The sequence below is a fragment of the Protopterus annectens genome, chromosome 8.part0, assembly GCF_019279795.1.
Source record: "Protopterus annectens isolate FY-2018-M chromosome 8.part0, PAN1.0, whole genome shotgun sequence".
NCBI classification, from domain to species: Eukaryota; Metazoa; Chordata; order Ceratodontiformes; family Protopteridae; genus Protopterus; species Protopterus annectens.
Genome location: NC_056741.1, coordinates 1,621,668,855 through 1,621,681,870, shown reverse-complemented (window position 1 = coordinate 1,621,681,870; position 13,016 = coordinate 1,621,668,855). Strand labels below are relative to the sequence as shown.

Genomic DNA, 13,016 nt, shown 5'->3' with positions numbered 1-13,016 from the left:
ACCCACACCTCCAGGTTGGTGGCACAGCACAAAGCATCAGAGACTATCCATGTGCAACTAACAGTGGGTAAAACTGCCTTCCAGTTTATAGCCTGCTACAGACCACCCTCCCTAACCCAGGAACCCCACTCAGCCTTCCTGAGAACACTGGAAAATATGAAGGTCTCTCCAAACACCATTATATTGGGCGACTTCAACTACCCAAACATAGATTGGGAGCATTACTCTAGCTCCAACACCCTAGCCCAAAGGTTCCTAGAATTTATAAACTCAAATGCTATGGAACAACTTGTTACCACTCCCACAAGAGGGGAAAACATACTGGACCTGATCATCACCAACATGGGGACTCTATGCTCCAGACCAGAAGTGTATCCCTCACTGGTAAGATCAGACCATAAACTAATCTCACTGGATATTCACATCCCGACACCACCCCCTGCCCAGAAAACCACAGTGAAAAACTTCTCTAAAGCAAATTTCACACTCCTCAAAACCGAGGTGGACTCCTTTAAAGCCCCCGGGCCTGTGGAAAATACGGCCCAGACAGTAGAATCCTTTATAAACGCATTCTATGAACACCTTCAGGAATGCATGGATCATGCGATCCCAAATAAAACCAAGACCCAATCCTCCAAAGGCATACGTCCTGTCTGGTGGACCCCAGCCATAAACAAACTATACAATAGAAGGAGGAAGCTACTGAATGATAGAGCAAAATTCCAAAAAGGGAAGGCATCTCTGATCAGTATTAGCAAAAAACTACGGGCACTCATAAAATCGTCTAAGGCCAGCTTCGAGAGAAAAATTGCACAGGACACTAAGGATAATCACAAGGCTTTCTTTAGTTATGTTAGGAACCTGGGTTGTAATTCCCAGATATGCTCAGAATTAGTCCAAAATGACACAAAATACACCGAACCCACAGACATTGCCAACATCCTAGCTGACAGGTTCAGCGCAAACTTCTCCCCCCCTCCCCACCAAAAGGGCAAATATCTATCCCAGCAGAGTGCTGCCCCCCCTGACATCTCAGATGCTCAGGTAAGAGCCGCCCTCTCCAAAGCAAAAAACACAGCATCAATGGGACCAGACGGTGTCCCGGGCTGCGTCCTACATGAACTCCAAGAAGAGCTAAACCCAAACATAAAACTACTGTTCAATCTCAGCCTTACTACAGGATATGTACCCAAAGAGTGGCGTACAGCAACTGTGGTCCCTCTCCACAAAGGTGGTGCCTCAATGGATCCTGGAAATTATCGCCCCATAAGCCTGACTATCTTGGTCTGCAAAGCTATGGAAAGGATCATCATGGACCTCATAAATAAAGATATTGGGGACCTACAGACACTGTATCCTACCCAGTTTGGCTTTGTTAAGGGCAGATCCTGCCTCTTAAACCTGGTTGATTTCTTTGAAACAGTCACCAAGGCCATTGACGAGGGGAAGGTGGTCCACACAGCCTACCTGGACCTCGCAAAAGCCTTCGATACAATATCCCACTCTGGCATAATAGATAAGCTCACCAGCTTAAATATAAACCCCTATGTCACTAGATGGGTTGCAAACTGGCTCAAGGACAGAACCCACATGGTTAGAATTGCTGGAGCCATGTCAGACTCCAAACCAGTTACAAGTGGCATCCCACAAGGCTCAGTCCTGGGACCTCTCTTGTTCGGTATATATTTCTCAGAGGTACAGGCCAACACGGAAGGACAGTGGCTGACCAAGTTCACAGATGACTGCAAACTGGACGCCATAATCGACTCTCCAGCCAACACAAGCATCCTCCAAAAGGGCCTCATAGAAACAGACAATTGGTACCAGAGCCATGGCCTCAAGCTAAATGCCAAAAAGTGTATAGTCATCCCATTTGGCAAAAACAAAGTGCCCACAAATTACCACATAGGTGGTAATCCATTAAGTACAAAAGAAGTAATTAGGGACCTGGGGACCCAAGTTGATAGCAATCTCTCATTTGACAACCATGTGGCCAAAGTGGTTAGAAAAACATTTTATATAGCCCATCTAATCATGAAGGGATTCACATCTAGATCAGGGGAGGTCATCGTGCCTCTTTACTCATCCCTCATCAGGCCCATAACTGAGTACAATGCCCCTTTTGGGATGCACCTTACCAGACACCTGCTGCAGCTGGAAAGACCCCAAAAGTACCTCACCAAGAGGATCAAAGGGCTCAAACAGATGCCATATGCTGCCCGGTTAAAGAAACTCCAGCTCTACTCAGTGGCATACCACCTGTTCAGAGGCAATCTGTGCCTGATGTATAAAGCCATGTCCAACCTGGAATTAATGGACATGCTGCACCTCAGAAAATCCAAATCCCATCGAGCTACACACTCGAGAGACTTGAACCTCAGCACCGAAATAAATAGGACATGCTGGAGGGACAGATTCATAACCCAGAGGCTCCCTTCACTCTGGAATAAAATCCCAGTCCAGGTTAGGCAGAGTCCCTCATTGACTCTCTTCAAGAGGAATCTTGATGAGTGGATGGGAGATCATTGGTTTACCCCGGGTATCACTTCTGTGTCACTGTTAGACAGAGGCACAGTATAATAACCTCAAAAAAGAGCATAGCAAAATTAATTTAAAATGGGTGGCGAAAGCCAAACACATTCTGGCTAGACTTATAAATGCCCTAGGGCAGATAGCCTAGTATGAACCTATGAACCTATGAACCTATGTATGTATGTATATATATATATATATATATATATATATATATATATATATATATATATATATTTATATATATATATATAAAAGCTTTGTATTTGTTGTGACGCCAGTGGGACAGTCTGTTCTCTTTCACCCCGCCCCCATGGACTATTGCCTCAACTGATTAGCAGGAGCACAATTGAGAATATAGTAATGAAGATCTGACCATAATAGCAGCCATACAGCTTATGAAATACCATCACATGTTTATAGTCCAGCAGGAAAGTAACTGGTTAATATTTCAGTCATAAGTAGCAAAAGTCTCAACAAATACTATGTCTCCAAGCTATAAAAACTCACTTCCTGTGTATTACCTTTGTATGACTTCACAAAGGTCAGTCCTCAGCTAAAATATCCAGTTTTATTCCTGTTGCACCATGGTGCCTACTAAGCCATAGCCCATTACTCCATGATAATCTGACTGCCAGCATGACTTCTGGATAGGACATAGGGTGGACATAAACTTATTTCATAGTCGAACATACTATTTAGAAAAATGGCTGCCAGGAAGATTGTTATTGCCATGGCATTAGAGTTAGCTAAGGCATTTGGCATTGTCAATCAATTGCCTTGCCTAATCTGGCTGTGACAGTTTGGAATAAGATCCCCTTACAGAACCAGGTTGGCTTTCTTCCCAAAATAGGGTAGAATCATAACTTTCCTCTGACATCAGGTATACTCTCCCCCATAGGTGGTAATGGCAGGACTACTCCAGGGATCAGATCTTGGCACCATGATTTTCCTCTTTTTTCTGAGACACAAATGAGGAAGCATACCCTGGCATCAATGGTCTATTCACTGAATTATGGATAAGAGCCAAAAGAGTGAAAATTGATCCAACTTTTGTCTCAGTTAGTAATGTGAACATGGCCTGTCAGTATAGGAGTAAATGAGTGAGTCAGAAGCATGCCTCTCAATGGTCCAGATCTTCACCTCATATTTTTGGTCTGTTCATCTTAACATTTTTGGGGTTCTGTGTTTTTGTGGCAAATCAGTGAGGACTGATTTCAATAAATAATGACAGGCATATGAGTTTCCGACATCATATCCTTCAGTAATGCACTGTAACACAAGACCTTTTATTCTAAAAACTTTCTAAGCTTATAAGAGCAACATTTAAAATCTGTTCCTATTTTTGGGGCTTTGCACCCCCCATTATTTTTTGCTTTGTCTAGATTTCTGATGCAAAGATGATGAGAACTCTGGTCAGAAGATTTAAGCAAAGGCTTGATGGCATAGGTAGGAAGGGCACTCCAGGTTTAATACCAAATTCAGAAGAAGTAGAAAGGTCACTCTAGGTTTAACACCAAATTCTGAAGAAAACGCATATATGGTTTGAGGTAAAATTCTCACAACTGGACACAAATGAGTTACATGGTTTGATTCTGACCTCTGGTTTAGCTGGTTCTGGCTACGCCTGTAATAGTCTGCAGACTAACAGCTTATTATTTACCTATGAAGTAGCCTCTAACAAATGTATTTAAATGCTTCCAAGATAGCGCTAGTTCATCCTACTAAGTACCTAGGCCTTTATTAAATCAGAACTTCAGATATGACATTCATTTCTTTTTAGCATGAAACTAGGAAGGTTACATAATAGTCTGGCTTCTTCTTCTATTAGTGATACATACTATCTGTTCACTTTCTCGAGTCCTTCATTCATGCACCGAATGTGATATGTGACATGTTTCTATGTATTATTACGGAAAATTCCTGCAATTTTTGATATACTGAAACATTGTCTCTGGTACAGTTTCTCTCTGTTGCCAATCAGCACAAATTCCTATACTGGTACTGAACTTGTATTAAGCTCTACAGGTTAATTGCACCTGGATTTCTAATTATTGCCCTTTTTGTGTGAACTTTTCTTCCACTGAAAAAAAGGAACTACCTAAGCATAATGTATGACCAACAAATATACATAAATAAAAAAATAAAAGTCAATAATTAGAAAAAATAGATTTTTATTTTTTTATTTATGTATATTTATTGGTCATACATTATGCTTAGGTAGTTCCTTTTTTCAGTGGAAGAAAAGTTCACACAAAAAAGGGCAATAATTAGAAATCCAGGGGCAATTAACCTGTAGAGTTTAATTCTATTAACCATAATCAAATCTCTAAGGCTATAAGATTAAGTTCCAAATATATACCCTTAAAAAAGCTGAAATTTACTCAGCTTATGATAATGAATAATGCATACTTTACTCCGGATGTACTTAATAAAATCTTTCCCAATCACTCTCCTAAATGTCAGTTCTGCTCTAACCAAACTGATGATATTCTACATATATTCTGGAGTTGGAAATGTACCTACAAGTTATGGTGCGCTTTGAGAGTGTTACTTGAGAAAATTGGTTATGAAAAATCTACCCTTTCGTGGGAAGTTACCATTCTTCATATTCCACCCCCTGGTCTATCTGAATGGAATTATAGAGTTCTGATCCCTATTTTTATGTTAATTAAATACTATATTTCCTTGAACTGGAAGAACAGGCATTCTCTTTCTTGGGAAGGCTTTAAATCTCTAGCCATTAAACACCTCAAAGCTCATAAATACCTGTTCCACAATATTAATCACAAACCTATAATCAAAGAAGTATGGAGAATTCTATTCGATCATATTTTAAAATGACTGCATTTTTTTTTTAATGTTGATATGATTAGCCACTATCATGCTGTTCATGTTATATCTATTTGTTGGGCAATGTATAACTGTATATAGTTAGTATAATTATTATCCGTCAATCTATGGAATATATATAGTGTTGTCATTTTGTTTATGTTGTATGTATAATCTGTTTGTATAAAGAAAGTTTCAATAAAGAGAATTAAAAAAAATAATAAATAAATAAAAGTCACATACTTTACTATGTGTTACACTTTTAAGTGTACACATTCTATACAGAACCATCCTTCTTGATTTTAGGTCTTGGTGCTAATTCATTTTACTTTCATTCTAGACTCCTAAAAAGGATAGAGGTATGTATGGCTGTCATTTCTAGCATTCTTTTCTGCATATTTTATTTTGAACTTTTCTAGCACATTGTTCTAAGTAACACTGAACTTGTTAACAGAATGTACATCACATTGTCAAACAGCTACAGCACTATTTGGAAATCAACACTGTTCGATTCATTTCCTACAAAAATCACTTCTAGCTCATTTCAGACAGAAAATTCTGTTTTTACAAGTCTCAAGTTTACTTAAAAAAATGAAAAAATAGGAAATTCAGTCTATATTTATGATGTATTTTGTAAGTGAACGAGTAGATAATCGAAGTCTGTATTTCAGATGAACACACAATTTAAAGTAGCTAATTTTCCACATGGGCCCATCAGCTTTCCAGGTGGTCTCTTTGTATGCACATCCAGCCCCTGTAGCAGCTGCAAGTGTAATAGAAATGTTTTTACTTTCTAGGAATCAGGGATATGTGTTGCAGCAGGCTTAACTGTGTTTATTCTGATCTTTATCTGCTCAGATTCAAAGCAGGGTGATTATTTTTTATTACAGTTTTGAATTGTACAGACATGTATATGATGCAATCACAGGTCTTACTGGTCAATCATATTTGCAAATGTTGGAATTTAAATTACCACTGTTTGCACAGCAATGCAAATTGAAGCAATTACCAGCATGGGATACATATGTAATATGCATTTCTGTTTTTTTTTATTCCCACAAGCATCTCTTTTCCCTCAGTAGTTTTTATGGATGGAAAAACAAACATTTTTGATGAAGCAGATATAAATTAACTGAAGGCAACATATCTATTTACTTTGTGACATTTTTTCCTGTTGTGCTAAGTACTGTGTATTGTAAAAATTCTGAGCATAACTGGCAATGAGAAATAAGAAGTAACACAAACCATGGTTATAGATTTGAACAAAAACAAGGCCTGTGATTTTTTTTTTTGGGGGGGGGGGGTGGAGGAGGGGATAAAAACACAGTCTCACACATGAAACAAATCTTGTAGCAATTTCAATAAACCTGCCTCTAGTTTTGTTTCTTGGTTGCTTTATTGCAGTATTGTTTCTGCCTTTTCCAGTCTCACACATAACAAGAAAAATTCTCTATAGTGAGAGAGCACATAAAGTTCTGTTTTTTACTTCTCTTTCCTGATAACTGCTCTTTTTTATGTCTTGCTAATAATGTAATGTAATGATTTGTTTCTATGGCCATAAATGAAGAAACCAAACCTGATTAAATAAAAGTATGGAAAGGTAAAACAGAAGCTTTATTTTAAGTTACACTCTGCTAGACTGACAGTGTGCGGTACAGAGGATAAAGAACTAAGTTGTATTTTATTAATCTTGGCTTTAACGTTTAATCCCACAACCTCCTCTTTTATTTTGCAACTCTGATCATTTTATTCCATTTTTATGTATTTATTTAGCTGAGTAAGACCTAGTGGGAGCAACAACTTTTCAAGTTTGACTTGGGACCTTTGGTCTACTGAAGTAACTTAAACTCATGAAACATGCAAGCAGAACATGGGAGCCAACTGCAACCTAAAGCTTTTTTTTTTTTCTTGCTTTTTGGAAAATTATGGCCTTAGACCTTTTTGTGCTATGCTGTCATTTGTCAATAAATAAACAAACGAGCAAACAAAATCTAAAAGTATGAAATGGCAAACTTCTCCAAGTTATATCACCTAGCTATGCAGGTATATAACTTTATCATGGGGATACACATCTCATTAAGCAATTTTTACTGCTGAAGTCATTTTTGTCACTGAAGAGTGGAAATGTATATCTGTATAACTGATATCAGCAATTGCAGTTTTTGATATATTTAAAGATGTGACTTTATGCTTCTGGCATGGCAGTTAGGTACACAGCAATACAGGCAGATGAACACACATGGAGATACACACAGGGAACCAGACACACACACACACACACACACACACACACACACACACACACACACACACACACACACACACCTCCAATTCCCCTGACTAAAAACAAAGCAATGTATACCCTTCTTACTTTGTGGGTTGATGAAGGTTGACTTGTAATGTGTTAAAAGGCATTCCTTATTAATGGGACACTGTTGGATAGATGCATTCCGCTTCTTACAGCCCTTGTGATGCTTATGACGACTAAAGCATAAAAAAAAAATAGATAAGTTATGGTGTATTTCATTGATTCAGAACCTTCTGTCTAAAAGTAATTGCTTTACCACATAGCACCTGAAGCAACAACAGTGTCAAATTTATCTAGTAGATTTTCATATTATGCAGCAGACCACAAATGCTACTATGACAAATTATAATGCTATATGTTATAATGAAAAATATGAACAGTAACTGATCCCCCTGCAAGGGAAGAATATGCAAACACAAATCATCTGCTGTTAATGTGCCAAACCAACAGATGCTCACAAATGTGAAGGAGAGACAACATACAGTAAAACGACATCAGTGTGTGTGTTGGGGGAGGTGTCTACTGTTAACATCAGAAGTTGAGGAACACAGTAAAAAAAAACAAAATGTCATATAGGATAATCCAGATAATTCCTTTAACATTTTAAATAAACCTTATTTTGGGTGTGTAACTGTCCTCTGGAATACAGATTTATGGAGTTCTTTAATGCAGCCTTGAAAAAAAAATACTGTGTGTCTTAGTTGTTTGATAACCTTGGCAGCTAATGGCAACTTATGAAGTCACTTTGGAAACAACATTTTTATCAAGAGCACTACAGTTGTGTAAGTTGCACTTACCTATATCAGTAGATGTTTGAATTCTTCACTGCTGCAGTAGCCCTTAAGCTATAAGAGTTGTTTCCCACCAAGAAAACAACAATCTTGTGGCTTCAAAATACACTATCTCCTGCCCACTCCTTCAAGCTGACTGCTGATTGGCTCATTGCCAGGAGAGAAATCAGCAGTCATAGTTAAGATTTCTTCAGAACTTGTTTGCCCATTCAATGAGAGAGAAAATAGCTGTAGTGCTGTGTGACTTGCTGTTCTCTGTCTACATCTGATGTTTCCCACCTACCCACCCTACTCCTGTTGTGTTTTAAACTTTGTGGCTTTTGAGTTGCTTGCCCCCTACTAAAAATCTGACTTTGGATGCTCATCCCAGTCTCTTCTCATCAGCTGAGCACTGAGAGATCAGCTGGGAAGGTCCTCCCCTTAATCTCTTAAACTTTAATTATCTTCTGTTTCCTACCTTCCTGATTACTAAAAGAATGCATTTTATTCAGTTATTTTTACTGTATTTTTGTGTATTCTTACTTTATTTAGCCTTTTCCTGCATGTTTATAAAGTGTTTAGTTGCATTTAATCTGATGCATTTTACTGCTTGCTAGTAGCCTGATTACATTCTAACTGTTATTCTCTTAGTTTTGATTTAAGCACTTGGGCTCCAAACTAGTTATCTTATAGCAGAAAGGTTTGTGGTCTACACTTTTTTTTGGCAGGAGAGGTAGCTTACATCTTTCTGAGTTTGTAACTGATGGTTGAAAGCTTATTGTGTCTGTTATTTTAAAAGTGTCTTTATTTTGGTTTAATCATTTGGGCTCCAGACCATTGTTTTTACATTAGGAAGGCTTGTGGTGTATACACTTGTAGCAGGAGAGGATAGCCTACACCCTACTGAACTAGGAATTGTTGGTGTATTGTTCCTTTATTTGATTGGGTAGAGGACTAGCTTGTTTAAAAAATCTGTGCCTGAGGCATACATCGAGCACACTACTTAAGAAGAAGAGTGCTGCTGGTTTCTGCTAAACTCTACAAAATCTAAGACTTACATTGCCATATCCACTGTTTCAGCACTTGTTTTTTACTGCTTTAATTGGGTGTTTCTGTGTTGAATATCTGCAATTCTTGACCTATTTTACAATTTTTAGTTAGAAATGTTTGATTCCACTTTAATGAGAGTAGAGGAGACTGGAGTCATTTTCTGGCCTGAGATTTTCTAAAGGAAAGCGTGTGCTGTTTTTGATAGGCCACATGGCCTTGTTTGCATTTATTTTATCAAATAATCTCTGCTGTTCAAGCGTTGCAGTTCCACAATGCTTGGCTCAAAACCTACGAGCAAACTAAGACTTACATTACCATATTCACTGTTTAGGCACTTGTTTTCACATTTTTTTTGTCACAGCTGCATTAATTGCATACTTCTTTGTTGAATATCTGCACTTTTTGACTTTTCTACAGTTTTTAGTTAGAACTGCTGCTCTCCATGCAGTGGCGCCTAGCAGTAATCTGTATAGACGTTGATATCTCGCAGTGTAATTCCCTCTTGTAATCTGTGTAGGACACCAGTCTCTCTCAGTGTAAGTTTCCAGTAAAGTACCCTTAATGTCTAGACAGACTTTCTTAACTATTAAAGATTCTAGCTTGTGCATAGCTGAGCATTGTTCATTAAGTTCCTTATGTCATTAACCTATTCAATATATTAAATTTTCCTCACTCCTCTGTAGTAGATCAGCTGCCTTGCATATGCACTTCCTGACTCTCCCTGTGTTCAGTCTGGTTGAGATGGGTATTCTGAGGCATTGTAGCAGTTGCCTCATGTACGCTGACATCCCACTTATTCTTAATAAAACAGATAAAGTATGTGAGAGATGTGAATACACTTTAACAATGGAGTTAAAACTCTTTCATACAACTAAAACTAATCCTATAGAGGTTGTCAGTGATATCTGCACCATGCCCACTGCACAGGATAAAGACCCTGCACATACAACTACTTATACTGAGACACTTACAGATAATCTTCCTAAAACACTAAGACATCCTGCACAGCACAATCAAAAAAGGGTCCTCAGCCATCATGAAAACAATCTGTTAAAACACCACCCACAGCATATAGTAACACTGTATTCAGGGCTTCTACTACTAAACCCTTAAGGCAAACCAGCACACAGCCTAATTTCCTGGTCATTGGTGACAGCATAATGAAGCACACAATTGTCCACCACACCAGACTGTGTAAGGAGAGAGTCATGGTTAGTTACCTTTTTGGGGCTAGGATCTGTCAAGCCACACAGGTACCAGTATGACTCTGTCGTAGTCCATGTGGGTGTTAATGACCTGAGACATACCTCCTTTGACTATATGAAGCTAGACATCATTGAGCTCACTGTATGTGTCTCAGGATGTATAAGCCTAACACTGAGCAGCATACTACCTTTTCCAACAATGATGCCACATTGCTAACATGTCATGGCTTAGCTTCTGGTGTCAGTCCAAGGGGGTACAATATTTGATGGGCTGAGAGGATGTGGATGACACACCATGCTGCTTTCTCAAGGATGGCCTGCACTTATCCCCTCTAGGCTTTTGGATATTGGCAGAGACCTTTTCCACCTATAGTGTCTTTTTAGAAAATGCCAAACTGATAAACCTCCTAACTTAACTAAACCTATGAAGGAATATCTGAAAGTGGTACTGCTCAATGCTGGAAGTCTTAACAAAAGACTCAATTCTTTGTAAAGCTTCCTCTCCCTGCAGAGTGTAGATGTCTGTGTATTAACAGAGACATGGTTTAAAGTTGTGGAAAGTACCCTGGTAGTGCATCATTATAATGCCTTTCATACCTTTAGACCAACTATTTCACAGGGAGCTTAAGGTGGAGGAGTCTCAGTCTATATTAAAAACAGCCTCACATCCAGACTAGTTAAAGTGCATGACCCACTGGAACTCATACATATGTAACTCACCATAAACTTGGTCTTGTACCATATCCTTGCAACCAGTATGTCCCCCTCAATGTTCTAGGAAACCCACACTGTCTATCTCAGTGTACTAGAGTCCCTCACAGTTCAACCTCACAAACACAGGGAGAGACGTTCACCCAGTGTAATGTCATTGCTCATCAGATCTGACCATAAGGCAGTATTGCTTGAAATAAAAATTAAATCTGGGGACCCAGTGAAACCAGAAACCTTTAGGAATGATTACAAAGCTAACATTTCTTTACTAAGTGGCACCTTGGCTAAATTCCAAGCAGCCCTAAACCTAATAAACACCAAAGCATATGCTGAGATATTTACAAAATCCTTGCATAGCTACACTGATAGCTGTTTAAAGCGAGTTGTGCACACTCTTATTAAGAATAAATCAAACTCAAATGACAAGCTACTCTGGTGTAATTACAATATCAGTTGGTTATATAACAAAAGAAAAACATCTTGAGCAAGCGTAGGAGGTAAAATGCCCAGCATACTAAAAGCCCCCTGACCAATCTAAACAGGCAGCTAAGAGGGTTAATTAATACTTCAAATGAAGGCTAAATTTGAAGAAAATAACTTCTCAGGCAAAGGACATTCACAAGGCTTTCTGCAGCTATGTCTGTAACCTCAAGGGAAATATGCAACAATACACAGAACTTATTGTAAATGGCATCACCCACACTGAACTGGAGGCCATTGCCAACCTTTTGACTGATAGGTTTAGCTCAAATTACCATTACCTATCCCGATACAAATTACTATTACCTATCCCGATAGTCCAAAGGAAACATTATGTGCCACAATTCCCGAGGCATTACTAGGGAACAGCTCATCAATGCACTTTCCAAGGTCAGAAACACTGCATCAATGGGCCTCATTAATATTCCAGGATGCTTACTAAATAGCATGAAATATGACCTCTCTGGTCCTCTTGAATCACTTTTCAACTGAAGCCTAGAGTCAGGTTTTTTGCCAAAGGAATGGAAGATGGCTACAATCATTCCTCTGCACAAAGGAGGTCCACCACTGATCAGGGTAACTACAAGCCCATAAGTCTGACCAGCCTCATATGTAAGGCCATGGATAGAATCATCATGGACATGATAAATAAGGACATAGGTAACCTGCAAACTCTGGACCCATCACAGTCTGGCTTTGTTAAAGGAAGGCTGAAGGATACTGTGAGTTTAAAACCTGTTCTCAAGAGAAGATCTCTTTTTCCATTAAACAAGTACTCAATTGTTTATTTTAATTATTTTATTGTTGCTGCTGCCCTTCTACTGGTTTGAATTTGTTCATGTAGTGTATATATGATAATGTGTTTTAGTATGATTTTAAGCACTGAAAAAGAGTTTTATCTCAAAAGCTTTGCTATTAAACTTATTTTTACATCACTTTGTGAGTTTCTATCACTTTTTTATTCTTGACCTATTATACATGTCTGTTTTTTCAATGGGTATTTCCAACTTGTGTGTTACATGAACACACTGTTTGGCAGGCTGATCTTTTGTTACAGCTGCTTCTTCTTTTCTCTATTTGAAACTATGACACCTTTTCAAGACTTTTTATTTTAATGAAAACCCTCAA

At 38.5% G+C, this 13,016-nt stretch overlaps 1 protein-coding gene across 2 annotated transcripts in view; it reads right to left on the bottom strand.

The window, feature by feature from the left end:
- The window catches only part of LOC122809561 (stabilizer of axonemal microtubules 1-like), a 369,246-nt gene that overhangs the window by 340,257 nt on the left and 15,973 nt on the right, over positions 1-13,016 (bottom strand). The window contains exon 2 of one of the 2 annotated variants that reach the window (XM_044081149.1): positions 7,736-7,848. The exons of the other annotated variant lie outside the window; for it this stretch is intronic. Within the exon in view, the coding sequence (XP_043937084.1) occupies positions 7,736-7,848 (113 nt within the window). The remainder of the gene's footprint in view (positions 1-7,735; positions 7,849-13,016) is intronic. 2 annotated transcript variants of the gene reach the window in all.